This window comes from Mirounga angustirostris, unplaced genomic scaffold (genome assembly GCF_029215605.1).
Source record: "Mirounga angustirostris isolate CCGP_5_RB_7025 unplaced genomic scaffold, mMirAng1.0.hap1 SCAF_14, whole genome shotgun sequence".
NCBI lineage: Eukaryota > Metazoa > Chordata > Mammalia > Carnivora > Phocidae > Mirounga > Mirounga angustirostris.
This window is the reverse complement of record NW_026991722.1, coordinates 65,909,284-65,936,792: the sequence shown is the minus strand read 5'-3', so window position 1 is coordinate 65,936,792 and position 27,509 is coordinate 65,909,284. Positions and strand designations below refer to the sequence as shown.

General features: G+C 61.6%; 2 protein-coding genes across 5 annotated transcripts in view; both read right to left on the bottom strand.

Moving 5' to 3' along the window:
* Positions 1-268: 268 nt before the first annotated feature.
* On the bottom strand, positions 269-12,405 carry SUSD2 (sushi domain containing 2). Of its 2 annotated transcripts, XM_045886417.3 has the most exons (15): positions 12,300-12,405; positions 10,648-10,855; positions 10,390-10,541; positions 9,798-9,965; positions 8,832-9,006; positions 8,499-8,700; positions 8,225-8,310; positions 7,891-8,159; positions 7,673-7,816; positions 7,419-7,577; positions 6,310-6,558; positions 5,918-6,190; positions 5,625-5,801; positions 5,440-5,542; positions 269-5,305 (listed from the first exon to the last, which is right to left on the bottom strand). In XM_045886417.3, the coding sequence occupies exons 1-15, from the start codon at positions 12,376-12,378 to the stop codon at positions 5,281-5,283; spliced, it is 2,469 nt and encodes an 822-aa protein (XP_045742373.3). In that variant the 5' UTR covers positions 12,379-12,405; the 3' UTR covers positions 269-5,280. The 2 variants fall into 2 exon arrangements, with proteins under 2 accessions (XP_045742373.3, XP_064434148.1); XM_064578078.1 differs by lacking the exon at positions 12,300-12,405 and having other exon boundaries at positions 10,390-10,458; positions 10,648-10,758.
* A 2,217-nt stretch (positions 12,406-14,622) lies between these two features.
* The window catches only part of CABIN1 (calcineurin binding protein 1), a 155,960-nt gene continuing 143,073 nt past the window's right edge, over positions 14,623-27,509 (bottom strand). For all 3 annotated transcript variants that reach the window (XM_045887216.3, XM_064578077.1, XM_064578076.1), the window contains 6 exons: positions 26,551-27,225; positions 25,288-25,362; positions 21,608-21,890; positions 16,560-16,724; positions 15,272-15,498; positions 14,623-15,163 (listed from right to left, as the gene is read on the bottom strand). In XM_045887216.3, the coding sequence (XP_045743172.1) occupies positions 15,020-15,163; positions 15,272-15,498; positions 16,560-16,724; positions 21,608-21,890; positions 25,288-25,362; positions 26,551-27,225 (1,569 nt within the window). In that variant the 3' untranslated portion in view covers positions 14,623-15,019. The remainder of the gene's footprint in view (positions 15,164-15,271; positions 15,499-16,559; positions 16,725-21,607; positions 21,891-25,287; positions 25,363-26,550; positions 27,226-27,509) is intronic.

The following is a 27,509-nucleotide window of genomic DNA, read 5'->3' as shown; positions in this document are numbered from 1 at the left end:
TACTGTTCAGTTTCTTTTTTTTTTTTTTAATATTTATTTATTTGACACAGAGAGAGCACAAGCAGGGGAAGCGGCAGGCAGAGGGAGAAGCGGACTCCCCGATGAGCAGGGAGCCCGATGCGGGACTCGATCCCAGGACCCTGGGATCATGACCTGAGCCGAAGGCAGACGCTTAACCGACTGAACCACCCAGGCACTCGTTACTGTTCAATTTCTTGACATGAGTGGTGGTTAACTGGGCATATTCACTTTGGATTAATTCATTGAGCTGGACCCGGAGCGGTGTGCTTTCTTTTTTTTTTTTTTTAATATTTTATTTATTTATTTGACAGAGAGAGACACAGTGAGAGAGGGAACACAAGCGGGGGGAATGGGAGAGGGAGAAGTAGGCTTCCCGCTGAGCAGGGAGCCTGATGAGGGGCTCGATCCCAGTATCCTGGGATCATGACCTGAGCCGAAGGCAGACGCCTAACGACTGAGCCACCCAGACACCCGCGGTGTACTTTCTTGCATACAACTTATACTTTATTTATCAGGGTTCCACCAGAGAACCTGCAACTGTGGGAGCTGGTCAAGGGGCCTCTGTAAGGCTGTTGTCTTCCATCTGATGTTGGAGCTTGAGGTCCATGTAGCAGAGAGTCTGGAGGGCAGGTGGGTGTTAGGTGGGGGGAGGATCCAGAGCTGGCTGGAACCCCACTTGTTGGCTGGAGTCCACATGGCTTGGTTGAAACCCGAGAGCCTTCTTGTTGCCAAGGGAGATAAGGGTTTCCTGGACTCCCCTGTCAGGCACCTGGCAAAGGAGCAGGGAAGCTGAACGTGGCCTGAGGGCAAGTGAAGGCGCTGCAACCTTGGCCTCTCCTGGTGCGGACGAGCTGAGTCAGCAGACACACCATGATGAGTGTGAGCTATGAGCGAGACTGCTGATTCGCTTCCTGCCTCCGAATCTGGGCATGGGACTCTTTCTTGCAGTCCATCCTGACCAGGATGGGAATTCTGGGGATGTTCAGCCTAGCCAAGTTGAGGTGGGCCTCACCACATGTTTTGTCTGTCTGGCAAAGAGCAAAAAAATGTGAAGGCTCCTTGTACTGACGAGGGGGAGGGGACCGGGCTCTCTCAGTAGGTTAGGGTGTCACTGAGCACCACTCCAGGAGGAAAATGCATGTGCTGTTTAACCAGCCAGTCCTCTGGTATGAACTGCTCTTGCAAGTAACCCTGGACTTCTTTACAAGGGACAACAGTGTTTGAAGAAGCCAAAGACTGAGCACAGCTTCATGCCCACCAACCGGGGACCAGTTAAGTAAACTTTGAATTCTTTATTTATTGTAGTAAAGTACATAAATACATAATGTTTACCATCGTAACCATTTAGAAGTGTCCAGCTCGATGGCATTAAGCCTTTCACGGTCTTGGGCAACCATTAGCGTCATTCCTCTGCAGAATGTTTTCATCTTCCCAGACTGAGACTCTGGCCCCATTAAACACTAGCTCCCCATTCCCTGACCCAGGCCCCGGTAAGCTCTATTTTACTGTCTCTATGAATTTGATGACTCTAGGAACTTCGTATGAGCGGAATGGTACAGCATTGTCCTTTTGTGTCTGGCTTATTTCACTGAGCAAGATGTCTTAACATTCATCCATGTTAGAGCCTGTGAACGACATTCCACACGTGGGTGGACCATGTTTCCTTTACCCCTTCAGGCATCCGTGGACACTTGGTTGCTCCCACCTTTTTGGCGATCATGAGCAACACTGCTATGAACGCTGGCCTATCTTGAGTTTTTAAAAACCTTGTGCCCACAGTATTGTAAGACCATCTTTTCTCACCCCTGCCTCTGGCATTTATAGAGGAAACGACTGCTGCAACAAATAGACCCAAAAATGTATTATGGTTTAATCACAAGTTTGTTTCTTGTGCCAGTAGTAATACTGGATGGGTGAACAGGACAGTGAGGGAGGGAGAGGGTTCCCTGCCACATGCTGGGGACCCAGGTTAGCACGGGGTCCAGAGCCACCCTCGCAACAGAAAGATCGTGGAAGGATGCTGGTGGAGAGTGTTATGGCTCAGGCCTGCAAGTGCCCCGTCCTTTTCTGCTAGCTTTGCACAAGGAGAACTTAGTCACGTGACCACCCCAGTGCAAGGGGCGCTGGGAAATGCAGTCTAGCGTGCAACCCAGCAGAGGTATCTGGGTGTCGTGGGCTGTTCTGCTCCTTGCAGGCACCTACTCAACCTCATTTCCCTAATGGTTTTTGTCCTTTCAAGTTCCACTTCAATGGGACTCCTCCAGGAAGCATCCCTTGATTTCCCATTCCCAACATGTGCTGCACTGAGCATCCCCTCCTTGCTGGGCAGCCATCGGAATGTCAGCTCTGAGGACAGAGGTGGCCCAGGGCAGGGACTCAGCCACCCCAGGGCTTGCAGAAGGAACCAGCCTGGCCAAGGAGGGGGCCCTGCTCCCCACTGTGCTGTTTTGGCCCCTCAGCCCTATGCTCCCCACTGTGTTCAGCTAATGGGAGGCCCTAGTGGGAGGTCGGAGGGCAGGAGAAGCAGGTGCTTCGCCCATCTTGGGCCTGTGGCTCCTGCCAGCGCCCATGGGCCTGCACGGTTTCTGCTGTGAGGTTCCCGCTTTTGTGAGTGCCTGGGCCTGGCTCTGGCACCCTCCTTCCTCTGTCCCTCGGCCCAGGGCTGTTGCTGGGGTCCTATGGCATCCTCACCAGCTATTTGACTTCCCGATTCATCCCTGTGTTTCTAAGTCCCTGGATTTCTGTCCCTCAGGCCCTGACCAGTACAAAAGGTAGGGGACTGGACATTGGCTTCTGATGCCTTGGGACTGTGGTTTGGGGAGACCACTTCCCGAGGCGGTGGTCCCTGCCTTTGAGCTCTCTAAAGGGAGTCTATGTGGGGCTCTGGGACCTTCTGCCTCACACAGGCCCAGTAGTGCCCCTGACTCCCTACAGGCCCCTGGGAAAACCCGTCAGGTGTCGGGGCTTCCCAGCCTGGCCTGTCCCTGGCACTGGGAATGCCAGATGTCTGGGGCAAGGGCCACAGACAGTGCACCCCTTCTCCTGCTGGGGATGGGTGGGGACAACTCTCGGTCCCAACCTGGAGGGACAAGTGTAGGGTGGGGAAGCCGGAGGGAGGCCATGTTTTACTCTTTTAGGATGAAGCTTAACCGCCACTGGCTGGTGGACCAGGGGCCTCACTATTCCTCAGACCGGACTACACTTCTCTCTGAGCCTTTGCCCAGGCTGTTCCTCTGCCTGGAATATCCTCTCTGACCAATCACATCTCTGAGAATTTGACCTAGCCTTTCAGTTATGCCCTGGAGCTGTGAAGCTGCCCCTGCCCTCCTGGGCCCTGGTGTGCCTGCTCCCACATGTCCAGGCTGCCTAGACAAGGAAAGCACCCTGTCACACACTGGTTCGTGCCCGGCCCAGCACCGAGGACTCAGGTCAGTGGAAATGCCAGCCCTGCCTTACCTCATCTGCAGAGAGGAAAGTACCTCCCCAGTGGCCAAAGGGCCAGCCCTCAGTCCCACCCTGCCCTGAGCAGGAAGCCAGTGGGGAAGCAGGGGGGTGGGGCCTGGAAGGGCAAAGACTGACCCCATCCCCCTCCTTTAGTCTCTGGGGTACCACCCCAGGGAGACCCCCCCAACCCCACTCTCATCTCTGTTCCTTTGAATGTGCCCCACTGTGCAAGACTGCCTCCTCCAGGAAGCCTTCCAGACTGCAGCTGCCCCTACTGCCCAGCTTTCCCACCTCTGCCCAGGACCCTCAGCCAATGGCAAGTCTAATGGTGTGGGGAAGCTTCACTTCTGACCCTGGCGGTCAGAGCCAGCTGGACGGCCTCTGCTCCTGAGACCGGGGGATGACTCAAGGCCCTCTCAGCAGAGACAGATGCAGAAGTGGGCCTGCACGAGCCTTGGCCAAGGTTGTGACAAGCCAACTGGCCCAGCTGGAGCCGCCGCTGACTGCCCTCTCCTAGGACCTGGTGTAGCCTCCACCTCCCATCTCTGTTCCTACCCTCTGCTGCCCCCACGTGGCCTCTCTCAGCAGTGCAGGTTGCTGGGAAGAGGGCCTCCGCTCATTACCTCCCACCCCAAGGTTCTGCGTCCCTTGGGCAACCTCCTCCCGCCCCTACCTCCCAGGGTGAGCCACTGGCCTCGACCAGGGGGCCCTAGCCTCCAACCCCGCCCTCCACTGTGCTTTCGCAGAGACAAGCCTGGCCCTATCCTATGCTGCCAAGGCCCTCCCGTGGCCCCCACTCAGCACCCTCACTAGAGGGCAGCAGTAGGGGGAAGCCTGGGTAAAGAACCCAGGGACCCAGAACATGGGCTCTGGTCAGGAACTACTAGTCACTGCCTACCTGCAGGGCAGTGCTGGTGCAGGGGAGGGGCCCAGGGCCCCCCAACCTGCTGCTGGGGGAAGGGGCGGGTGCCTGTGCCGGCCCTATCCCGTCTCCTGGGCACCCAGCATGACACTCCACCTGAATCCTTTGCAGACACTTGCCCCATGAAGTGGCCACCGTTCTCAATCCCACTTTTCAGTGGAGACAGGCTAGGGAGGGACCCACCCCAGGTGGCCTTCCAGTGGACTAAGGTTGCTCTGGGTGCTGCTGGCCCCACAAAGCAACCATGGAACTCTCCAGAACCAAAGTGTAGCATGAGCACCGGACACCAAGGAGGGGGCACCACATGCTTGTTTTCTCTGGGTAGACAGGGAAGGGTATTTCAAGTGCCATTCCAGTAGAGTTAGAAGTGACATTCCAGAAGGGTTAGAATTACAAGCCTGGAGCTCAGAGAGTGACCCTCCACACTGGGGTCCTGAGGCCTCTCCCACTCAGGCTGGGCCAAGTCCAGCAATCAAGGCAGTTGGGTGTTAGGGCTCCCGGGCTGGGGCACCGGGGATCAGTGGATCAGGGTCACAGGCATCCGACACGGGATCTGAGGTACTAGCATTTGCGTTTCAGGTGCCCCCCGAGTGTTGGGTCTCCAGAGACAGGCGTTAGAATCCGCGGGTATGGAGTCTGGGGAATTGGAGCTGAGACTACCCGGGGACTAGAGGACCAGACGCCTTCCGGGAGCTGCACGGCTGGAGCCAGGTGTCCATGTCTGAGGGGACAGAGCAGGGCACTAGGCCTGGTGTGCACGGACATTAAAGGCTCAGGTTATCAGGTGTCCAGGTCCCAGTAAATGGTGCTAGGGATTTGGGGATCCAAGTGCTGGGGTACACGTTCTCCGGGGTGGCCCCATGTGCCTCTTGCTGTTGCCAAAGGCGCTCCCCTCAGGGCTGCGAACCCCAGCTGGCCCTGCAACAGAGACACGGTCTGCAGCGGACATGGGGGGCACTCCGGAGCCTCAGGAGAGCCAAGGAGGGGCACAGACGGGGTCCCGCTGGTAGAACCCTGGGTCCGGGGGGGGGGGGCGGGGGGGGGGGCCTTACACGTTGCGCTTCCTGTGACGCAGTAGCACATAGGTGAGCGCGACCAGAGCCACCACCGCCAGGCCTCCGAAGATGATGCTCAGCAGCACCGTGTAGCTCCGCGCTGGAGAGGGCACAGAGCGGTGAGGGCTGCCCGAGGGTGGGCGGGGGTGGGGGGCTGGGGCAGGTGGGCAGGGCATCCTCACCTGGCTGGCACATGGGGGTGGGCCTGGACCAGGTGCCATCAGCCTGGCAGGTGCTCGCCTCCGACCCAGACAGGCTGTAGCCGCTGTCACAGTGGAAGGAGACGGTGGAGCCCGACAGGTACCTGATACCCTCCTTGCGCCCATTGCGGGGTGGAGCCAGCCAGCCACAGGACGTCACTGGGGGTAGGGGACCAGGAGCAGACCACAGGATGAAGCCACTGGCTGACCCCCCCTACAGCTGCCGGCTTAGGAGGTCATGTCCCAGCATCCAGTGCCCACCGCATCGCCCTCACCAGGCTGCAGGCTCTGCACACGATGCTGGTGCCCCTGGTGGGCCATCCGCGTAGCATTGCCCACGCTCAGGCTCCCAGTGGCCATCACGTCGAATATGCAGAAATTGTTGTCTCCACACAATTCAGCTGCCTCAGTGGCCTGACGGGGGTCGGGGACGGTCTCCTCGGGGAACAGGGGCTGAAAGCTGTGGTCATGCTTGGACTGATACAGGAAGTTGTTGACCAGGGACCAGGAGTCATAGGTGAGCAGGGATGAGGTGTTCTCCACGGCCCCTGGGGAGACATGCAGCAGGTCATGCTGGTGGCCGAGGGTTCTGGGGTCTCTCCCCTCACTTCCATCCATGGCCATGTCCCCTCGCCCCCGACCCCCAGGGGGCCTCAGGGTCACTCACAGTCGGCCCCAAAGCGGAAGAGCTCGCGGGAAGTGGCCTTGGGGGGCAAGACCTTCCCGTTGCGCAGGGTGAAGTCATCGGTGGGGTCATCATTCAGTGTCCCGAGAAGGCCTTGCGTGTGGGTAAGGAACTTCTCAGGCAGGAGGACAGTCACACTCAGGAATGGACCCTGGACGCTGACCTCCAGGCCAGCCCCTGATGACAGCATGATGGATACGCTGTCCTGGGCAGCTACGGACAGGAACATACCTGGGCACAGGTGGAACTGGGGTCAGGGCTGCCCACTCAGGGCACCGTGCCGTGACTCCACAGCCCCAGGATGAGAGGGTCAGCATCCGTGCACTCCCAGGGAAGGGACGGGCATCCCCAGGGCCAGCCCTGCTGTGACACTCCCTCACCCCAGGCCCATACCTGTACTGGGACCCCCACACTGACACCAAGTGCCCAGGCTCCAAAGGGACCCCTCACACCGAGGCCTGCCTGGGGTCCCCCGTCGGCCCTTGCTCCTTGAGGAAAGCAGCAGCCATGCCCACCTCTGCCCTTCCGGGGGTTCCCTGCACCCTCAGCAGCAGCAGGCCCATCCCAGGTCCCCACCCATCCCAACAACAAGAAACTCGTTTCATTAGTTCAGTTCCCTGAGGCAGCACAGGGAAGGGGGTGCACAGGGGGCTGCTCCTTAGCCCTCAGGGCCAGCCAGCATCCTCGAAGCAGGCAGTTCCTATTATTGTAGCTTCCAGCTCCTCGTCCCACCGTCCGGGCATCTCAGGGTTCTGATCACATGTCTGGGGCTCCATGGGTGTGAAAGCACGAGATCACAGCAGGTCCCCAGGCTGGATCTCCCTACCTGGGGCCCAGAACGTCACCTGCCCAGACAGCCGTGGGCTGGGGACATGTGTCCACTGTGCTGGGCCCCTCACCGTGGGGTGCAGGGGAGCGGGGCGGACTTGCACCACTATGCTGGGGACAGCATATGGATCATATCGCGAGGCCTCCATCTCCGCATCCACGCTCTGAAGCCCCGGGCCATGCCGGTGAGAGGCACGGAGGCTCAGGCGGGAGGGAAAGGGCAAGAGAGCGGCCCCCGGAAGCTCCCCGGCCATCACACTCACCCTTCAGGTCCATCCAGCTCTGCTCGGTGAAGCTGAGCACCTCCTGGTTCAGCAGCACCTGCAGGACCCGGCCCTCGCCAGCCAGCCGGACCTCCACCACATCGGAGTTGCCCTCCTGCACGGCCACGGCCACCAGCCCCGTGCCCTGGTCCTGCGGGCCTGCGGTGGCACGTGCAGAACGCGGAGCGCTCAGCTCCAGCCTTCCTCCTGGGAAGGCCCTGAGCCTCCAGGAGCCCACGGGGCCCCAGCCTCACCCTCCGAAGTCATCCGGGGCTGGGCCCGCCCCTGCACCCTCAAGTTGGTCAGCGTGGCCTCCAGCAGCACGTACTCGCCACGCCCGTTGAACGAGAAGTTGGCACCATCAAAGGTGACAAAATGTGGGTCCCCGAAAGCGGAGGCTGGGGAGAGCAGAGGGTCAGGGGGGCCGCGCGGGTGCAGCCCTGCCCGGGGTCCAGCCTTGGCCAGCACCCACCTAGGCGCGACGGCCGGTAGCTGCGACAGTCACTGGAGGGCCGCCGCCGCATGTACCGGGAGCACTCGGGCGCCCAGAGGCAGCAGTGGTAGAAGCTGACGACATCGTAGAGCCAATGGGAGAGGCCAGGCACGCGGGGTGGTGTGCGGAACGGGGGCGCGCCCCAGTCGTGGCCGCGGTCCGGGGTGCTGCCCCCGGTTGAGTCGGCCGTCAGGAGCAGGGTGCCGGCCTCTGTGTAGCAGCACTGCTGGCCGGAGGCGTACTGGGGGCTGGGGGTGAGGACAGGTCAAGGCCACTGTCGGCCCCCCCGCCCCCCCCGCAAATGGGGACTCACCTGGCTTGCACGGAGCGCACACAGTGCACGGCCCCGGGGTGGTAGGTGCACACGCTGCCGTGCTCAATGTCACAGCCGTAGTCCGTCTGCAGAGCGGGAGGCTGCCGTCAGCTGGACTAGCCTCAGGCTCTGCCATCCCCTCCCTGGGAGCCAACCCCTGAGGGCCCTCAGACCCCAGCCTCGCCTCCCTGGGGCCTCTATCTACCGCCACACGCCGGCTACCTCCAGCTGGCCCCTCGCCCTCTCCTGGGCCCCGACTGGGGTAGGGGCTTACGTGGAAGCGGCCTGAGTCAGCCCGGGCCTGAGCCAGGGTGCAGGGGCAGTCAGGCAGCTCCTGCAGGAAGTTGGGCAGTTGGTCCTCCAGCTCTTCCCAGGCCAGGCACTGGGCCCGGGCCCAGGCCTCGGGGTCTGCCTGGAAGTCCTCACCCAGGTGCCAGGCCAGCGCGTGCTCGCTGCTCCAGAGGGCCTGCACGTCCCTGTGGGGGCCATGCACACACTTAAGGGCCGCTCCCACCCTCGGTCCCACAGCCCCGGGCCTCCCTGTCCAGCCTGCGGAGCAGCGACCCAGGCCCAGCAGCCCGTCCTCTGCGTGGCCGGCGGCCCTTACTTCTCCCCTGCGTAGCATTTGCTGTTGATGATCCGAAGTGCACCCACTTCCCATTTCTGGTAGTTTGGAGGTGCGGGTTTCGGAGTGAAGCTGAAGAAGCCAGAGTTGGGGATGCTTGTGGCCAGGGGGTACAGGTACGACCACTTTGCAGCCCACTTATCTGAATAGGGCTTCCCTAAGGGAGAGAAGGCCTCAAGTCAGCCCCGGGGTCCCTCCAAAGAGTCCTGGGGCCCCTCCAGAGTCCTGGGGCAGAGGAGGGGCCAGGCGCCTGTCTTTGGTGCTCAGAGAGGCCTGATAGATGGACAGACAAGACGATTCCCAGAGGAAGACCTGCCCTGCTGCCCCAGCAAATATCCTGGCTCAAGGGACGACCATCTCCTCCTCCCACATGTTAGGGTCCCAGCCCCACCTCGCGGCCAGGCCTTGAGCCACGCTAGCAGTCCTGGGGCCCCTCCAGAGTCCTGGGGCAGAGGAGGGGCCAGGCGCCTGTCTTTGGTGCTCAGAGAGGCCTGATAGATGGACAGACAAGACGATTCCCAGAGGAAGACCTGCCCTGCTGCCCCAGCAAATATCCTGGCTCAAGGGACGACCATCTCCTCCTCCCACATGTTAGGGTCCCAGCCCCACCTCGCGGCCAGGCCTTGAGCCACGCTAGCAGTCCAGGGGCTTGGGGAGGCTGGGTGGAGCAAGCTTTTTCTGTTTCCAAGGCAAGCCTTGGATCCAAGGGCTGGGAATGCCCATACCTCCTCCTGGAGCTGGTAGCAAGCAGCTGGGGGTTCCCAGCCTGCCCCCCACTCCCACACTTTCCCCAGTTCCCCTTTCTTGCCTGTACTCTTCCTGCTCAAAATCCCCACTGGGATTGGGCCCTGTCTGGAACGCCCTCGCTCCCATCTCTGCAAGCGCCAAACTCCCAGCCCTATGGGCCCACAGAGCTCCCCCGCCGGTCCAGCCTTGGGCCCGCCTTACCTGTCTCCTCATAACCCCAGAGCTCAATGGTGACAGACTGCGTGGACAGAGCCGAGGGCTCCCAGGTCACGGTGAGGTTGCCCGTGATGCCAGCAATGCCATAGTATTGCCAGTGGGTCTCGTTCACCAGCTCGCTCTTCTCCGTCTCCGACACCTTGCTGGGGTGCACTGGGCAGGGGGTGGGGGCTGAGTGAAGGCCTGAGGCCCCAGGGGCTCTGAGAGCTGGGGGTGCCCTCCCAGGGACAAAGCATGGCAGTCCCATTAGAGTATGGTCTCCCCCAGAGCCCTGTGCTGCCCAGGCCTCTGGCCTCCACCTGGCTTCCCCCCTTCCCCTAGCCTGGTTGAGTCGAGTGGCCCACCTTGCCGGGGGACCCCTAAAGGCCCCAGCCCCCTTTTGGGCCGGGTGTCCTGTGTGGATGCCAGGGGCTGGGGAGAGGAGCTTGAGAACGCTCGCCCCCGTCGGGCACACCTCCAGAAGGACTGGTTAAGCCGGGGCAGCCGGGCACTGCCAGGCAGGTGAGGCGTGACTAGATTAGCGCCAGGGAAAGTCCCTGTGGGGGTGGGGGGCAAGGCTCAGGAAAGCAGGGCTCACCGGCTAGCCAGGTCCCCGAGCGCGGGAAGGAGCGACCATTGTCCATGGAGAGCGTGAAGGGGATGCGGCCTGTCTCATAGAGCAAGGGGGACACACAGTGCACACGTCCAAAGGAGTCCACATGCCCGAGGGTCTGGATGCTCTCCTTAAACCTGTGGGGGTTGCAGGTGGCAGGAAAGGCTGGGCCAGGGTGGAGGGACCCCAGCCAGGAGCTGCCCCTGGGCCCCCAGCAGGCACGGAGCCCCTCGGGCCTCCCACCTGCAGATCACGCCATTGGTGGAGTTGAACCAGCTGAGGTGCTGCACTACGAAGTCCTTGCCGCCCATCATGGAGCCCGAGTAGGGTGAGACTTCTAGGCAGAAGTCCCGAAAGTCCGAGCAGCAGGAGCTCAGGCCGGAGCAGGTCGGGTGGCAGGAGCACAGCCCATCCTGGTCTCCACAGCGGTGGGAGCAGCTCCCCCTGGTACCTGCAGGAGAGGGCCCTGAGCGCCCGGCTGCCCCACGGGCAGGGCTGGCGATTATTTTCCCGGAGCCCATGAGAGAGAAGCATCCCCAGGAGTCGCACTGAGCACCAAGTGAACACAGTAGAAACCCAGGGGGCCCGTGGGGTGAGGGATCCCTGGTACAAATGATCTAGCAGTTGCCTGAACTACTTGCCAGGAGGAGGGAAGATAAGGGTAAAGGCCTCCAGACATACGTTTTTGCAGCATCAAGAGGAGCCTCTAGGGCAGGACTGGCCTTCAGCCACCAAGTCCCGGAAGACCACATCCTCTGATGGCCAGAGGTGGCTGAGCCCTTGACCTGGCCTCGGAGCTGTCTCTGTTCCCTGAAGGGTCAGTGAACCCAGCCTGGCGGCCTGTCTGGAGTCTGGGGACATGGCTACTAAGTCCCACTGGAGGCCTGGCAGGAGCTCATTCCCAGGCTTGGCTGTGGCCCCCAAAGGAGCCCCACCCTGAAGGGAGAGGAGGGTCATCTCCAGCAGAGGGCCCAGCAGGGCCAGGGTGAGGGAGAGAGTGGTCTGGTGTGGGGCCGTGGACATCAGGCCTCAGCTCTTACCACCACGGGGACCCACGACAGGGCCATATCTTCAGGGAATCCGTGCCTCTGTAGTGGGAGCGGTGGGGCAGAGTGGAGGGTGGAGACTGAGGGACGACTGCAGACACCGAGGCAGGGATCACACGTCCCACCTGGCCCTTCCCTGCCACCCCACCAACGGGGGCCAGTCAAGGGCTGGGTTTGGACCTGAGCCACCCCGGTGACCCCATTTCACCGAGTGCAGGCCTGGCACTCAAGAGCATCAATAAATTTTTATTAGCAGATGGCTCAAGGGAGTGGGGGAGGAGGCCGAGTGAGGCCAGTAAGTGAGGTTAAGTGGCTGAAGGGTGGTGGCGCTTCCCGGAGATGGCAGATAGGAGTGGGGGGGGGGGGGGTTGCCTGGGAGCCTGCCACTGCCAGCCCAGCCCAGCCCAGTGTGAGGCTCGGGAGTAGGAGCCTTCCCTGAGACTTTCCCAGGTTCAGCCCTACCCTAATAAGGACCCACAACCCTGCCTCTCACCAGTCAGGGGGCTCAGTGGGGCTGTGGGCTCCTCCACCTGTGAGCACACCCTCCACAGGGGCTCGGGGCTGCAGGCGGGGGGCTCTCCTGGGCCCTCCACCCGCCCCTGGGCCACGTCCCTCGCAGGTAGCTGGCACCTCCCAGCTCCCAGCGGGTTTAGGGTGGGCACAGCCCAGACTCCATCCCGCCAGTAGCCCCCGGACCCTGGGCACCCCAGAATTTCTTCTCACAGCCCCCAGTACAGTCCCAGATGGCCTGGCAGATGGACAGAGGCTGAGCAGAGGGGTCTACCCTGGGCCTGGCTGCAGCAGGGAAGTAGGCAGAGCCCGGGATAGAAGCGCAGGGTAGGGGCATACCTGCTGCAGGCCGGGGGCCCGGCCCGGGGACTGTAGCCAGCAGCAGCAGCAGGGCCCAGAGCAGGAGGGGCAGCATCATGGTCCGGCCTGAGTCTGCAGCCTGCAGCGCGACAGTGGCTGGGCGACTGCGGGCCGCCTAACTCCCCTCGGCCTGGCCCCGCCCGCCCCGCCCCGCCCCGCCCCGCCCCGCCCCGCCCGGCCACCTCTCAAAGTCCACAGGTTCCCTTGGGGGCTGATAGGGCCCAACCTGCCCCGTTAGCACATTCCTGGCCAGCCGGCCCGGCACACGGGAGGAGGGGGTCCGAGCCTCCAGGGATTAGATCCCCATGTCCAGAAGCTGCGACCCAGACCACCGGATCCCACCTCTGGCCCAGCCCGGGAATCCGGGGTGGGGCTCCGCAGGCGCTGGGATTTGGGGGAGTGGTTCTAGCAATCTCAGGATTCCAGCAGCCAGGAGCCCGCAGCCACAGACCTCTCCTCCCTCTTCCTCAGTTTCCCTGCCCAGAGCACATATTCCCAATTCCTCCCCACAGCCTCGCAGGGAGGAGGGAGCAAGTAACTTTCTGGTGTTTGTGGGTGCTGGAGGAGGGCTGGAGGAGGGGAACCCCTTCGGGGGGAGGTGAAGGCTGTGGGAGGGGCCCAGCCAGGGCAGGTTAACAGTGGGGTTAGGGGCTGAGACCAGACCCCCTTGCTGGGGAATCCCTGGGCTCCAGAGAAGAGCCACCCAGCCGCACCCACCCCTGGCTATCATTCATAGAATTTGCATAATCTCTTCAGTGTTCTCCCTTCTCACTATGCAGGGGAGGAAACAGAGGTCCAGATGTAGACAGGTGGGGTCAAGATCACTGGGAGAGGCTGCGGTGCTGGGCCAGGGCCCAGGCAGCTTCTCAGGGACCTCCACTCCACTCCTGAGGCCTGGAACTCTCTTGGGCCCTGCCACCTGGGCTGGGTGTTCAGACAGATGGTTCTCTCCCCAGGGGCAGCATCCAAAGGGGACACATCCCCAGACCTCGAAGGGAACTGAAGCTGGCGGCGGCTATGAGCTTAGGCCACCTGGCTGTGTCCAATCTCAGTTCCTGGGATCTGGCCAGCCCCTGTTCCCTGGGCACCACCCCTTCCTGTCCGGTGGGTGGGCCTGCAGTTTCATCAGAGAGGCGGCACCTATAGGTGTCAGGAAAGCCAGTTGGGGCAGTTAGAAGCCACATCTCCCAGCTTGGTTGCCAGGTGCTCAGGTCACCCTCTGTAGGCAGGTGCCAAGGACTGGTGCTGGGCCTCTTCCCAGGCCCAGGGTCAAAGGTGTTCCCTATGGCCCAGGTTAGGGGAAGGAAGATGATAGGAATGCTCCCAGGATGAGTCCCAGGTGTCCTGGGGGCCTGAGAGCCAGGAAGCCCTGGGAGACTGCTGGGCTGTTCCCAGAAATTCCTCTTTCTTGGGCACTCCAGTCTGAGAAGCTAGGAATCTGGGGAGGGGGCATCAACTGAGTAACTGCTGGCCCCACCTTGCAAAGAGCCTGAGTTGGGGCAGTTTTGGCAAGGGTCTTTCCAAGGCTGCTATGCTCCTGGGTCCCCATGATGGCTCTGCCAGGCCTGCGCTGGGGACCCTGGCGGTGCCCAGCCCATGAGGGGCACAGGGCAGCAAGGAGCATCCCCTCTCCCTCCCGGACAGAGAGCCTTTCCAGGGAGAACAGGGCCAGCCCAGATCTATCCGGGGGAAGACAGCTGGGTCCCCAAGGCACTGATGGGGTTCTGAAGGGCTGGTTCGGGCCCCCGCAACCTGTGCCTCCCCAAAACAGATGTACTTGGAGCCTGAGAGAACAGAGCCAGCATCGTGGGTTTATATGATGCTCTGCTGTCACCTCTAAAGAATGAATTTTTGGACAAGGAACCCCCATTATATGTTGCAGAGCCCCACAACTTATATGGCCAGTTCCATCAGAGGGCAAGTGTGGTGGGAGGTAAGTACCTTTCCTGCCAGCCCCCGCCTCCCGCTACCTGATACTGATCCTACCTCTCAGGAGCCCCTGCAGCCTCCTCCTCCCACCCCTGCCCACACTCCACAGGGGAACACCCCATACTCTCTGAGTCCTTCAGGGGACACTGTGGAGACCCCTTCCAGGCCTGGCTCCAGTCCCACCCAGAGGGTCTGCCCTGCTTGGTCTGTGCTCACCTCTCCCCACTGACTCACTCCCCCCCACCGCCCCAACCCCTGCCTGCTCCTGGGATGCCCAAGGGCTGGTCCCTGACCAACAAGAAGAAGGGCTCAGAAACCCTGGACAGCAACCAGTTGAGGGAGGCCCCCGGGGGGTTGAACAAAGAGGCAAACATAACTGTTCCATCTTTATTAGAAAAGAAACCAAAAAAAGGGAATGGGGCGAGCCCAACCCTAAATGACCCCTCCACTGTGACACAGGCAGAAGCCGGCTCGTCCGGGCGTCAAGGTGTGGACACGGCCACCTGGGCTGGGCGCGGGCACGGTTATACAAAGTCAACATTTCATAGAAAAGGATGCCAGCCCTGCTGTGTGAGCTGTGGCCATCTTCACGTGGCCAAGCTCGGTCTCTGGGCCCCCATGCGGTGGGGACAGACGACGGCCCAAGCGGGTGGGGAGGACACCGCGAGGGATGGAGGCTGAGCAGACTGGGGTGTGCGTGGGGAAACAGCGCTCCGCCTGGGCCTGGCATGCCCTGAGGGGCTCAGGCCAAGGTGGGGCGGCCCCAGCCCTCAGATGTCCATGTAGTCGTCATCCTCATCGGTCTCGCTCTCCAGCGAGGACTCCTGGCTCGACGTCTCCAGGACCTCCAGGGCCGGCTGGCACAGGCTCTCCTTCCGCACGTTGGCAGCCGACTGGGCAGACAGGATGGCCGACTGCACACAGAGCAGGCAGGGAGCTGGTCAGGGGTGGCCCGGGCCTGGCCCCAGTCCCGCCTGTAGGCCACGTCCCGCCCATGCCCCCCACTCGGTACCCGTGGTCACCTTCAGCTTCTGCTTGGTCTCCTCCGAGATGCTGCCTTTGGGTGAAAGCAGGGTTGGGGTGGGCGGCGTGACGGTGATCTCAGGGGGGAACTTGGTGGCGGCCGAGGGGATGACCAGCTTTGGCATGCTGGGCAGGAGGCGTGACTTGGCCCGGCCGGGCTCTGCCTTGCTGGGCGGGCCCTCAGGTGGCTGGGCACTCACACCGCTGGGCACCTTGGAGCTGGTGACTGTGGGGTGGACCGTGGGAGCTGAGCCTTGCTCACAGCCTCCTGGGCCTGCCTGCCCTTCCCTGGCTTGGGCCTCAGTTTCCCCTCTGGAAGACAGAGGCAACCAAGAGCGCCTCCTCCTGCTGTGTCAGACCGAGGGTGCCTTCTCTTGGCGTTCTGGTCTGTGCTGGCTGGCAGGCTCCAGGCCTCCTCCTATGTCTGCCTCCCTGACTGCCTGTCTGGCTCTGGGCTGGGGGGCCCAGGGACTAGAATACAGGCAAGCCCCTGGAGCTTTCCCAGGGATTCTGCAGGCCCTCCAGGGGCTGTGCACACACGAACTGTTGCATCCCTGCAACAATGCTAGGACGCATGTCCTAATGTTGTCCACACCCCAGGGAGGATGCGAGGGCCCAGAGCCAAGTCACTTGGCCCTGGGGCATCCACTTCCCCTCCGCTCCAGAGCTGCATATCCCCAGAGCCTGGAGGCAGCGGTTCTGGGGCTGGCAGCCTCCGGGAAGCTGTAAGAGTTAGGAGCCCCTGGGTCAGCCTAGCTGGTCTCTGCATTCCTCCGAGGTCCCATGGCTTTAAAAGGAGCGGGGCTTACTCAGAGCCCATGCCCGGCTCCGAGGGGCTGGCAGCAGGCCCTACGCCCTGAGTTGGGTCGGTGAGATCCTTGAACCTAAGGAATCCCCAAGGGAGGCTGGCCAGTTGGGAAAGGATGACTACGACATGACACGGACAGTGGTCTGGTGGGACTGGCCACCCCTCTGCTTGCCCCTGACTCCTCCCTCCGCATGTAAGCCCCTCCCTTGGCCCCCAATCTGGGGAGGCTCCTCCCCGGGACTAAGCAGCCTCAGCTTGGGCTGGCCACCGGCCCTCGCTAGTCTCTGTGGAGCTGGAAGTAGAATGAGGGGCTCTCCACCCCCCAGCTCTTCAGCCCAGGCCTCCCTGCCCAGCTGCCACTCCACTCGGCTTCCCCACCACTGGGTCCTCCCAGGTCCCGCTCAGCCAGCTGTTCACCCTGTGATCCACCCCCCATCCTTCCAGGCAAAGCTCCCTTGGTGGCTCCCAACTCGCCTTACCCTGGCTGCAGGTGGGCTCGGCGCCTGTCCGGGGCACGGGCTCTGTGGGCCAGCAGTGCGGCTCTGCCGAAGGGCTCTCAGGGATGGTCTTCACCTGCTCACTGCGCAGTGGCTCCTGGGGCGGGAAGCCCAGGCCCTCTGCCACTCCTGCCAGCTCTTCTCCCTCTGTGGGGGCACAGGAGGGCCACAAGTTACGATCCTCACCCAGCCTGGAAGACAGGGCCCCTCCCTCCTGAACCCTGGGATACCTGGCAGGGGACCTGCGCTGAGGCAGCTCGCCACCTCCACTGGTGGACCAGCAGGGGCTTCTCTCGAACAATCACATGGGTGGGGCCAGGCTGGTACAGGCAGGAAACCACTCCCCCTCCAGGTGGACACTGGTGGGGCTGGTTCACTAGCTGGGGTTACTGTGTGCCTGACACAGCAGGGGCAACATGGACACTGTGGGGCCTCCAGCCCCATCAAACACCATCACGGGATTTAGAGGTGGGCTCATGGGCTCTCCCCTCTAGCCTGTGGGAGTGGCACTCAGAAACATGGTCAGGACCCAAAACCAAACCAGCTAGCTCAGACCAGAGTGGATGGAGTGGTGTGCTGGCACCGTGCCCTCCTGCCAGGCCACACCTTCCCTGGCATGAGGCAGGGGCCGGGAACTGGCCTCCTTTGAGCCAAGGTCTGATGGGCCCGAAAGGTGCCAGTTGCGTCTATGGCCACCAGCCAGGCCATTAGTCAGCATCGGTCCCCCGGCTCTCAGGCCCCCGGGCCCCGCCTGCAGCTGCCCCTCAGCTCCTGCTGCATCCAGGCCTCCTCATGTTCCCTTCCTCACCTTACTCATCTCTTCCTTCTTATTCAGGCCGAGATGGCCATCGCCCCGCCACCCTTTCATTCCCCCACTTTCCCATCAAGTCCTTCCTCTCCCTTCTCCAGCAGGTGAAGCCTCCCCTCCCTGCACCCCGCCCCGGGCCAGGCAGGAGTGAAAGCTCCTGGGACAGGGACAAAGCTGGGGTGACTTAGTACGCTGGCCTCCTGCCTGTTGGCTTCCAGCTCCCGGAGGACAGAGCCTTCCCTGGTTGCCCATGCCATGAACCAGTCCCTCCCTTCCTTAGGACCCACTGCCTGGCAGTTATTTTCATAGCCTCTTTGTCCAAGGGTCCAGCCCCCTACACTATGGCAGGCAGGGATGAGCACCTCGGAAGGCTCCTCCTATTGCCCTCCTGGACCCGGGGAGCAGGGACCATAGCCGGAATCCTGTGCCACTGGGCCAGGACTCGGTTCACCATGGCTGGGCACGCACTCACGAAGCAAGCCCAGTGGGTGTCTGCTCCAGGCCTTTCTATAGGTGGTAACACTCTGCCTGCCTCTGCCCAACCTCTTCTCATGCAGCTGTTCCCTGAGGGCTCTGGAGGAGCTGCTTGGGTGGCCTGGGAGGGCAGCTGGCTTCCTTGCTGATAGGTATCTACAGGACAGGAGCATGATGAGGGGGCGGGTAGCTGGCTGCAGGGAGAGCCTGGAGCTGGTGGCAAAATGGATGGAGGCTGCCCTCAGGGGGGCCAGGTGTCAGGCTGGCTCTCTTCTACCCCAGGGAACTGTCCACGCTTTGCAGGCCCTTTCCTCTTGGTAGGCCACCAGGAGAAGGGACACTTCGGGCAAGGGCATCTAGCAAAGAGCTTCAAGCACGTGGGATAGTGCTCCCTAGGCCAGGCAGCCCCCTCCCCTTGCCAAGACCACCCTGGAGGCCTGTGAGGAGGGCTGCAGGTGGGCCTGAGCAGGAGGGGATCAACCTGGAGGCACAGCCTTTAGAGAAGGGCCCTATGGGCCCCCCTGGCCTCAGGTTGTCTGTCAGTAGGAAATATATGGCCAGGCTGGAATCCTCTGCCATCGGGCCACTCTCCCTCCTCCCCCAGGCAGACTCATGGCCTGGGCACCAGGTCCCTAAGGACCAGTGTCCTGGAAGTGCCAGTCCTGACTCAGACTCTTCCTGGCTTCTCGAAATGGCATGAGGCCGGCATTACAGCCTGTTCAACTCACTGCCTGGCAGCGCCCTGCTGAGGCAAGCGTTTTCCTTACCTAAAGGCTGGCCCCGTGGCCTGAAGTGTCCTTTCCACTCTTCTTCCCTGATCTAGTTCCCCATTCTGAAGGCCTGACCCCTCAGCAAAAGGGACCCTCACTTATTCATGGGCCAGGCACTATTCTAGCATGAAACCAGGTCCAGGCCCGTGGTGGGCAGATACCCAACAAAGAGATAGCACATGCTATCCCCACAGAGGTGGGGGGTGGGGGACACATGGTTAGGAGCCTCCCAGATGCCCACGAGCCCCCCTGAGCTCCCCAAGGGGATGCATCTGCCACATGAGGCCAGCGGCCCTGGTCAGCACAACCTGGGTGGATGGGTGAGGTCTTAGCTAGTGACCAGGGAAGCTTGGGAGTGCCCCCGTCCACCTGCAGGCCGCAGTAGGTGGGACAAGTCGGGAGTGGACACTGCCAGCCAGCCACAGTCAGCTGCCTTCCCCTGGCTGGAGCCGGAAGGCCTGGGGGAGGGGCAGGGCAGGGCTGTCCACCTTGGGGATGGCGCCAGTCAAGGTCTCCTCTGAGGCTGCCTTCCCCCTGTTCTCACACCTTGGGGATGGTATCCTGGGAGGATCCGTCCCAAGTCTGCCCTCTCAGGTGGCTTGCGACCTCCTGTGTCGCCGTCTCTGGCTACAGCTCCCAGCCTGTACACCCTCTAGTTCCCAGGCGCCTCCGCAGGGCAGGCCTGCCCTTCCTGTCCATCCAAACTGACCCCCGGGTCTGGGCTGCCCGCTGGGCACCAGCACAGGCAGATGCAGATCACATCACCTGGCCACCCTGTAACCTCTGGGGGAACCAGGAGGTGCTAGGCAGCTCCTTGCTGGCGCTCTCCCTGTCCTGGAGGTTGTGGGAAGTGGGCTCTGAGGTGATGTGCCCGTCCCAGCATGGCCCTGATGAGCCCCAGAGAGCCCTGGGAACCGTCGGCCAGCAAAACACCATCCGCCTACAGCTCCCAAGGCAGCCCCCAAGAGGCCTGCAGGTCACTCCGCACCAGGTCCAAGTGTCCCATATTCTCCACCCAGGGCCGCCCCACTCCCAGGGTCATGTAAGAGTTCCATCCTAGCAAAACGGTATTCAGTTTAGTCTGGGGGAAGGAAAGAAGAAAGGATCAATTCTTCAGGATGAAGAATAACACCGAGAAGTACATATGCTCTTCCCCTGATCTAACAGAGGAAAAAACGTGCGAATCAAGTTTGGGGCCTGCTTGGAGCCGGGGCATGGTGAGCAGGGGAGGGAAGGAAGGCAGCCAACCCCGCCTCCTGGGATTCACACTCTGAGTAACCTTCCCGCCCTGTACCCGTTCATGTGTGGCCAACAACAGTGATGGTCACCCGCTTCCAAAATCAGGGTATAAAGGACGGTGTGGCTTCCTTCAAGTGTTCTCTCTCTCTCAGACCCCGGGCTCTGGGGAAAGCTGGCAGCCATGACGTGGGAATACTGAGCAGCCTATGGAGAGGCCCAGAGTGGAGGAACTGAGGCCTCCAGTCAATAGCCAGTGAGAACCTGAGACCTGCCAGCAACTGAGTGAATTGAGATGACCAGCTGACAGCTTGACGCTTCTGAATTCCTGATCCTCGGGGGCTATGGGATCACAGGGGTGAGTCAGGTGGAGGCCAAGACAGCCTAAGGTGCGGGGGGGTGGGGGGGAAACCCTGGGGTAAGCCAAGTCTTCGTGGGAGTGAGCGATTTCCCTGGGCTGTGGACTCCCACAGCCTCTGCCCTTTGAAATCACCACGACCAGAACGCGCACGGTGGCTGTACTCGCTCCTGCCGAGCACTGTGCTGAATGTGTATCACCTCCATCTTCCACACTGCGTGCTGGACATGGAGACGCGGTGAGCTACGCAGAGGGGAGCAGGGACAGACAAGGTCACCTGGTGGCGGAACTGCTCTTTGTCCTGCAGCCTTCAGAGGCTCCCCTCAGAACAAACGGCTGCAAGAGCTGACTTAAGGGAAGTGATGCTTCATCTCATGGGGCCATGACCAGGGTAACTGTAAGCGACGGGGCAGAGGGTCCCTATACTTCCATGATCCTCAATGCAAACTGGGGACCGGCATCAGGTGAGAACATCAGCACCTGATACCTATGCTGTAGGAAAGAGCGAGGAGAGGGAACACTGCCACCCTCGGCCTCCGCTCGGGCAGCACCCTGCTCACGGCCGCCGCCCTCAGGTCAAGGCGGCATAGCCAAAAGGCTGCATGGGACTGTGATTGGGCGGACAGAGGAGCCTGCAGGAGCGAAGGGCCCGTGCAGGGCCTCAGCAGAGGCACAGGCTGGTCCCAGGAACGGGACAGGGAGGGCAGGGGGAGGGCCTGGCACGGAGAGTCAGTGTCCCCTCCCGGGAAAGCTGCAGGCCTGTCTGCCCTCTGGCCTGCCAGTGGGCTGCCGTTCCCAAGGGCATCTTGGGTTTTAGAAGGAACCAGGGCTCCCTCTGGCTGCCGGAGCCCAGGGCCCTGTTCTTCGTCCTTCACAAGCCCACCGACTAGCCTTGCCCTGCCCCATGCTGGCTGGCTTGCCCACAGGGCCCTGGGCAGGAATGCCCCCAACCACAGCAGGTCCCAGGGATGGCTCACAGGCCTGTGAGATCTTCAGGAAGCCAAAGTCAGGATGCCCTCTCCTCTCTAGAATTCCTATTTATCTATTCATCACAAGGCTTTGTGGTAAGAGAGAGCAGTGTGTAAACATGTAAATACCTGATGTCAATGCTGGCCCCTCCCTCCTCGTCCCACCCGTGAGGGGGCTGCTGGTTGGGATGGGAGGAAGGTTAAGAGAGTGGTGCGCACGCCAGCAGGTTGTGCCCCTGCCCTCCAGGGCCCCTGTGATGTGCTTCTCAAGAATCACCAGGCTGGGGCTCGCCCCGGCCTGACCTCACCCCACCCTGCCCCCACTCCCCATGCAAGGAGCAGGACTTGCTGCCACGGGTGGCAGGGGCCTGGGCCCAGCTCTGGCCTCACCGCCTAGTAGATAGGATGGGACTTACCTGGGCCTGGAGAGACCATGCTGGGGGTGGCCTCTGGCCTATGTGGCCGGGGGGGTCCAGAGTCCTTGGACGGGTCTGGAGTGGAGGCCGACACTGAGAGAGGGCAGGGGATGATCGCCGTGGAGGCGGCCGGTGCAGGGCGAGGCTTGGTGTGAGTGTCACTGGGCCGCTGGAGAGTGTCAGCCGGCACAGGGTCAGGAGCCGTGGGGGCCACAGCCCCGGGGAAGAAGTTCTCTCGGCTGTCCTTGGGGTGCTTTGGGGTGGTGGGTGTGTCCCCTGCGGCCTGTGAGAACAAAGGGAGGTGAGGAGGGCCGGCTGGGCAGCCCAGAGCCCTCGCCATCCCACAGGACACCTGCCTGAGCCTGGGCCTGCAAACATGCCCCTGTGGCACCAGACCCTGAGCCCCCCATGCTGCCAACAAGGCCCCCAGGCAGCCCTTCAGGACTCTGCAATGCTAGGAAACTGCTGGGGACCCACAGCCCCTCCCTGAGAGGATGGCCAGGCCCTGCTGATAGGGACTCAGCAGAGGGCCTAGGGCTGGCTGACCTCATGCTCCCACTCTTGTGTGCCACACACAGAGGAGCACGACTCCAGGCAGGGCGTCGCTGCACCCGATGCGGGGACTGCAATAACACAAAGTCAGTCTTGGAGGGCGATTTCCCAAGGGCCACTGGTGGGACCATCCTGAGGGAGCTGGGGTGACACCAAGAGTCAGCTTCCTGAGTTCAAGACTGCAGCCCCAAAGCCACGGTGCCAGACAACCTGGCTTCAGCCGCCCCAGCAGCTCCCACCACAGGCCTTCTGTTCTTAGGTGAGCCAGGCCCACTGGGCCTCCCAGTCTTCGTCCACACTGTTCCCTCTGCCACCAGGTCCCTTCTGCTTTGCACCCAAAGCCCACGCTCCTGGGGTGGTGTGAAGGCTGCAGCTCACTGAGGGCATGCTGCAAGGTGGGTCCCTGTGTGTGAGCCTAGGGCCGACTGTACTATCTGGATGGGCCCACACTGGGGACAGTGGGAGCCCTCCTGGTGGCTGCAAGTGCAGGGAGGTCTCACCTGCTGGGGGCACCTCGGTGCTGGGGAGCAGCTGGCTCCCGCCGTAACTCTGCTTCTTCTGATCTCTGTTCTGCCTGAGATGTCCTGTCCCCGGTTTCATGGGGTCCGGGACAGCCCCCGTGACTCTGCTGTGTGATGTGTGTCTGGGATGAGCATAGGCTTCCATGGGGAGGATGGGCAGGGCAGACCTGTCTCTCATGGGCAGACATGCCATGGAGAAGGTGGGTGCTACGTCTGTCCTTGCAGGAGCCAGCCTCAGCCACCGCAACAGCACCGAGCCTCTAATTATGTCCAAAGCACTCTCCAGGTGTGTGCTGGGCTGCCATGGCAACTGGGACATGCCTCCAGCAAAACGGACCCTCCCTGAGGGACGGGAGAAGCAGGCTCCGGGGCATGGCCGCCCCCTCCCTGGCACTGGCCAGAGGCGGGCCCAGCCCTAGCTGGGTGCTGGTCCTCTTTGGGCCTCAATCTCCTCAACTAAGAAATGGGACTCTTCCCTGCCTTTGGCTCCTGCCAGCTCAGCACCTCCTTTTGCCACAGGACAGGGAAGGTGTTTGGGGGTTTCCTGTGTGGTTCTATCACTTGGAGCACCTTTTATTTACTTATTTATTTTTATTTTTTTTAAAGATTTTATTTATTTGAGAGAGAAAATGAGAGAGAGAGAGAGCGAGTACATGAGAGTGGGGAGAGTCAGAGGGAGAAGCAGACTCCCTGCCGAGCAGGGAGCCCAATGCGGGACTCGATCCCGGGACTCCAGGATCACGACCTGAGCCGAAGGCAGTCGCTCAACCGACTGAGCCACCCAGGCGCCCTTGGAGCACCTTTTAAGGCTGCATCAGAAACAGTCCTCCTCGGGGCGCCTGGGTGGCTCAGTTGGTTGAGCGACTGCCTTCGGCTCAGGTCATGATCCTGGAGTCCCGGGATCGAGTCCCACATCCGGCTTCCTGCTCGGCGGGGAGCCTGCTTCTCCCTCTCCCACTCCCCCTGCTTGTTGTGTTCCCTCTCTCGCTGTGTCTTTCTCTGTCAAATAAATAAATAAAAAATCTTAAAAAAAAAAAAAAAGAAAGAAACAGTCCTCCTCTGTCAGGAGTGCCCACTGCCCACCTGCCCCCTACCTGGGTCAGCAGAGGAGGCAGGAGGGGACCCCTGGGGCCAAGCCCCGCACTGGGGCCCTGGGCAGTTACTCCTGTCCCAAGCAGCAGAGGCTGTGGTGAGGGCGGCAGGGGCTGCACCGTGAACTCTGGCTGCTCTGGCCATGGAGCGGCGGGGATTGCTGGTGGCCTGGGGCATGTCTCCCCTGGGCTTCTGGCCCTCAGCTGAGGGATCAGCCCGCTTGGTGAAGACTGAACTGGACTTCCTCAGACCTAGAGCCTGGGCAGGGATGGTGGCCCGCTATCCCATTTCACTGAGAGGAAGCCTGTCTGGACACGGAGGGCATCCACCAGCCTGCTGCTGGGGGACCTGGAACTTGAGTCCCCAGGCTGTAGGTGGATGGATACCCCCTGTCCTGAGCTCCTGCCTCCGGACTCCCTGCGAAGTACTTCCCCGGGGGGAGATGCCAAGAAAGGGCCGTGTGTGGGCGAGGATGGGAGGGCAAGACCTGCTCTCTTGTGCTGCTGGAGAAGGGGCAGTTGGGCCACCCTTGGAGGGACAAGAGGCCACACCTATTCAAATGGCAAGTATCTGCCCTTTGACCCAACGACCCAGGCCCAGGGGTCACTCCTGCAGAAATGCCCAAGTGTGGTGCAGGAAGACGCCCCGTTGGCACTACTGAACAGGACTGCAATGTCCCCCCAGCTTTAGACAGGATGCCCCCTTTCTCTGCTGGCCAGATCCTGCCTTCGGGCCTGTTCTTGGGCTGGGCCTCTCCCAGGGGACCCCTCTCTCCTTCATCCCCAGCCCCTCACCCCCTCCTCAGTCCCACTACTCCTCAAAAGCTGTGGCCTCTGAGCCCCAAACCGATGGCTTCTGGGGCACCTACACCCCGGGCTCCAGCCTAGACCTCTCTCCTAGAGGAAGATCCGCCGGCCAGAGCCCAGGAGGGCTCACCCCTCCTCCCTGTCACCAAGTCACGCTGGCCCATCTTCTGCCATCTCAAACCCACCTGTTGCTCATTGGGCCTCTGCCCCAGCCCATTCTCTCCACTCAACGGCAGGGAGGCTTTCTCAAACCTGCACCACCCGGCTCCCTCCCTTGCTGAATAAACCCCAGGAACCCCATCCATTCTGCTCCTATCCAATTCATATCCCAGCCCCACATCACTCCCTCTACCTTTGTCCCAGATGACCTCACCTTTCCAGGTGTGGTCAGCTGGGTAAGGACCATCTTATCTTCCCCATTTACAGAAAAGGCAGCTGAGGTGAGGGGACCCCTCAGGTCACACACTCAGAGCTGGGGTCCGGGCCTGCCAAGGCCCCACCTACCACATAATGCTGCTCCACCTGGGCCAGTGATCAGGGGCTCCCTGTGGGCCTGAAGCTCGGCGGCCACCTGTCCATCTCCCCTTGGCCCGTGCTGGCCCCATGCTGGTCCCTCCTGAGGTGTGCCCATGTTTCGGCCTGCAGCCTGGGGCCCTGGCGTGGGGCCGGCCCCATAGGAGGAGGTTGGCACAGGCTGCGTCCAGCTTACCTGTCTCTGGGCGGCAGCTCCAAGGTGGACCTGACAGAACTTCACGGCCTGCTCCAGCGCAGCCTCCTCGTCCACCTGGGCAAGGAAACGCTCAAAGTCAAAGGGCCCGGGCCATGGTGGCTGGCCTCATCCCAACCCCCGGAGTGTGAAGATCCCCTGACACTCCCACCCTGCTTGGGGAGCATGGGCAGAAGCACACATCCATCTCCCGGGTCCACCCCACAGGGCCACTGCCACGCCAGCCCTGTCGAGATCACGCCTAGACGGGACCATGTTATTGCGTCCTCAGGGGCTGAGGCTGGCAGAATCGGAGCCAGATCCCGCTCCTCAAGCGAGTGGGATGCAAGGCCTTTCAGAGTTAGGTCTGGGTGGGGGGAAGGTCTGATGGACCCAGAGACCAAAAGCAAGCCCAAGGCACAGGGGGATGGCAAAGGAGGCCAGGGAGGCCCGGAGGCTGCCCTGGGGGAACGGTGGGCAGGGCGTGAGGAAGGGCCCACCCTCACCAGCAGGGAATGCAGGGCATGGTTCTTCCTAATTCATCAGCAACAGAAACAAAGAAAGGCTGATCCCGGATGCTGGTGAGGGGGTGACAGAACAGGCACTCTCCGAAGTGGAACCACATACAGACACGATTTGGGAAGAAACCGCTTATCAGGTTGGGCACCCAGTCTGAACCAGCCACTGCAGTTCTGGGGGCTCTTCCTGTGCAAATCATTTTAAATAGAGAAAGAGCTATATGTCTAATCTACTTAAACAAAACAAAACAAGAAGGGCGGCAGTGCCTGCTCACATACTCAGGGCACTGCAGCCCCCTTCAGATGCCAGCCACAAAGGTCTCTGAGGAAGTGCCCCAGAGCCCGGCACCAAGGTAGGGTCAGGGGTCCTGTCCCCCTCTGTTGGATGTGATAAGATTTCTGCAAATGGATTCATTTCCTTTAAAGTTGAGAAGAGAGTTTTCCAAGCTTGTTGTTTCTCCTTTTTGTTTTCTTTTTTGTGGGTGTATTTTCCCCAGCTCTCTTGAGATATAGTTGACAAAATCGCCCCATACTTAGAGCGTACAACACGATGACTGGACGTGACCCTTGTTTTTCTGACTCTACGGCCCGCTTGTGGTAGAAAACCTCAAATGCAGAGAAGCGAACAGCAAGGCTGGAGTGGGAATGACACCTAACAAGCATGCCCCACGGGCCCTAGCACCCTGAAACAAACTGCGAATGACCTTTGGTGAGAATACAACTGCAGGCCTGCCCTGCGGCCACCCACCTGCTTGATGAGCATGTAGGTCTCGGACATGATCCTCTCGATGCGGCCCAGGTCGTAGGCCACACCCTTCTGGCCCTGCTGCCACACCCGGTAGGCGTCCAGCAGCAGTGTCTTGCCCGACTCTGTGTCCTCCAGGAGCTTCCTCTTCCGGCTGGGGCATGTGGGTGGCTCCTCGGGGTGGCTGCCCCCTCTGGCCCCACTGGTGGTGGTAGGGGCGGCGGCCGGGGCTGGCTGGGCCAGTGGGAGCGGGTTGGGTTGCTGCCGGGCACTGATGCTCAGCTCCTCCAGGGACAGCTCAGTGGGACGGTTCTCGGGGCCCCTGTCCCTTGGGGGGCGGCCTGGCTGTGGGGGCGGTGCCCGTTCGGAGTCTGAGCAGCGAGCAGTGGCCTCACCCGTGTCCATGGGCTCGGCAGACCCTGCCCGGGGACTCTCCTTGTCCTTCCGCTCCCCGGCCTGGTCTGTGCTGTCTCCTGCCTCCATGGCCACAGGCCGGTGGTTGAGAGGGCCCACTTTGCCCCCTGGCTCAGCCCCTGGCCCTGAGCCATCAGCCAGAGGGGGCTTCTTGGGGTGGGGGAGGCCCTCTTGACTATCCTCGGGGCTGGCCTTGTGGGGGACGTCGGTGGTCATCCTGGCTCCAGAGAGGCCACAGGCCTTGGGCCCTGGACGTTCTGACCCCTACGAGAAAACCGAAGGTAAAAGACTGTATCTTTTGTGCTTCTACCATAACAAAACACCCCTGGGTGTCAGGGGTGCCCATCCTGGGCCACTCTGGGTCTGCCCGTCTGCTAGTTGGCCCAGGCTGGGCCTGGAGACCTGCCTGAGAAAGTCCCTCCCTGTTCTGCTCCTCCTGCCTTGAGAGGGACTGACGGGGCACTGGAGGTGGTGCTGCTCCAGAAGAGTAGGCCCAGCCTGTGCGGGGATGGCCTTCCTCTAAATGCGGGCCTTAGGGCAGTCCTGGG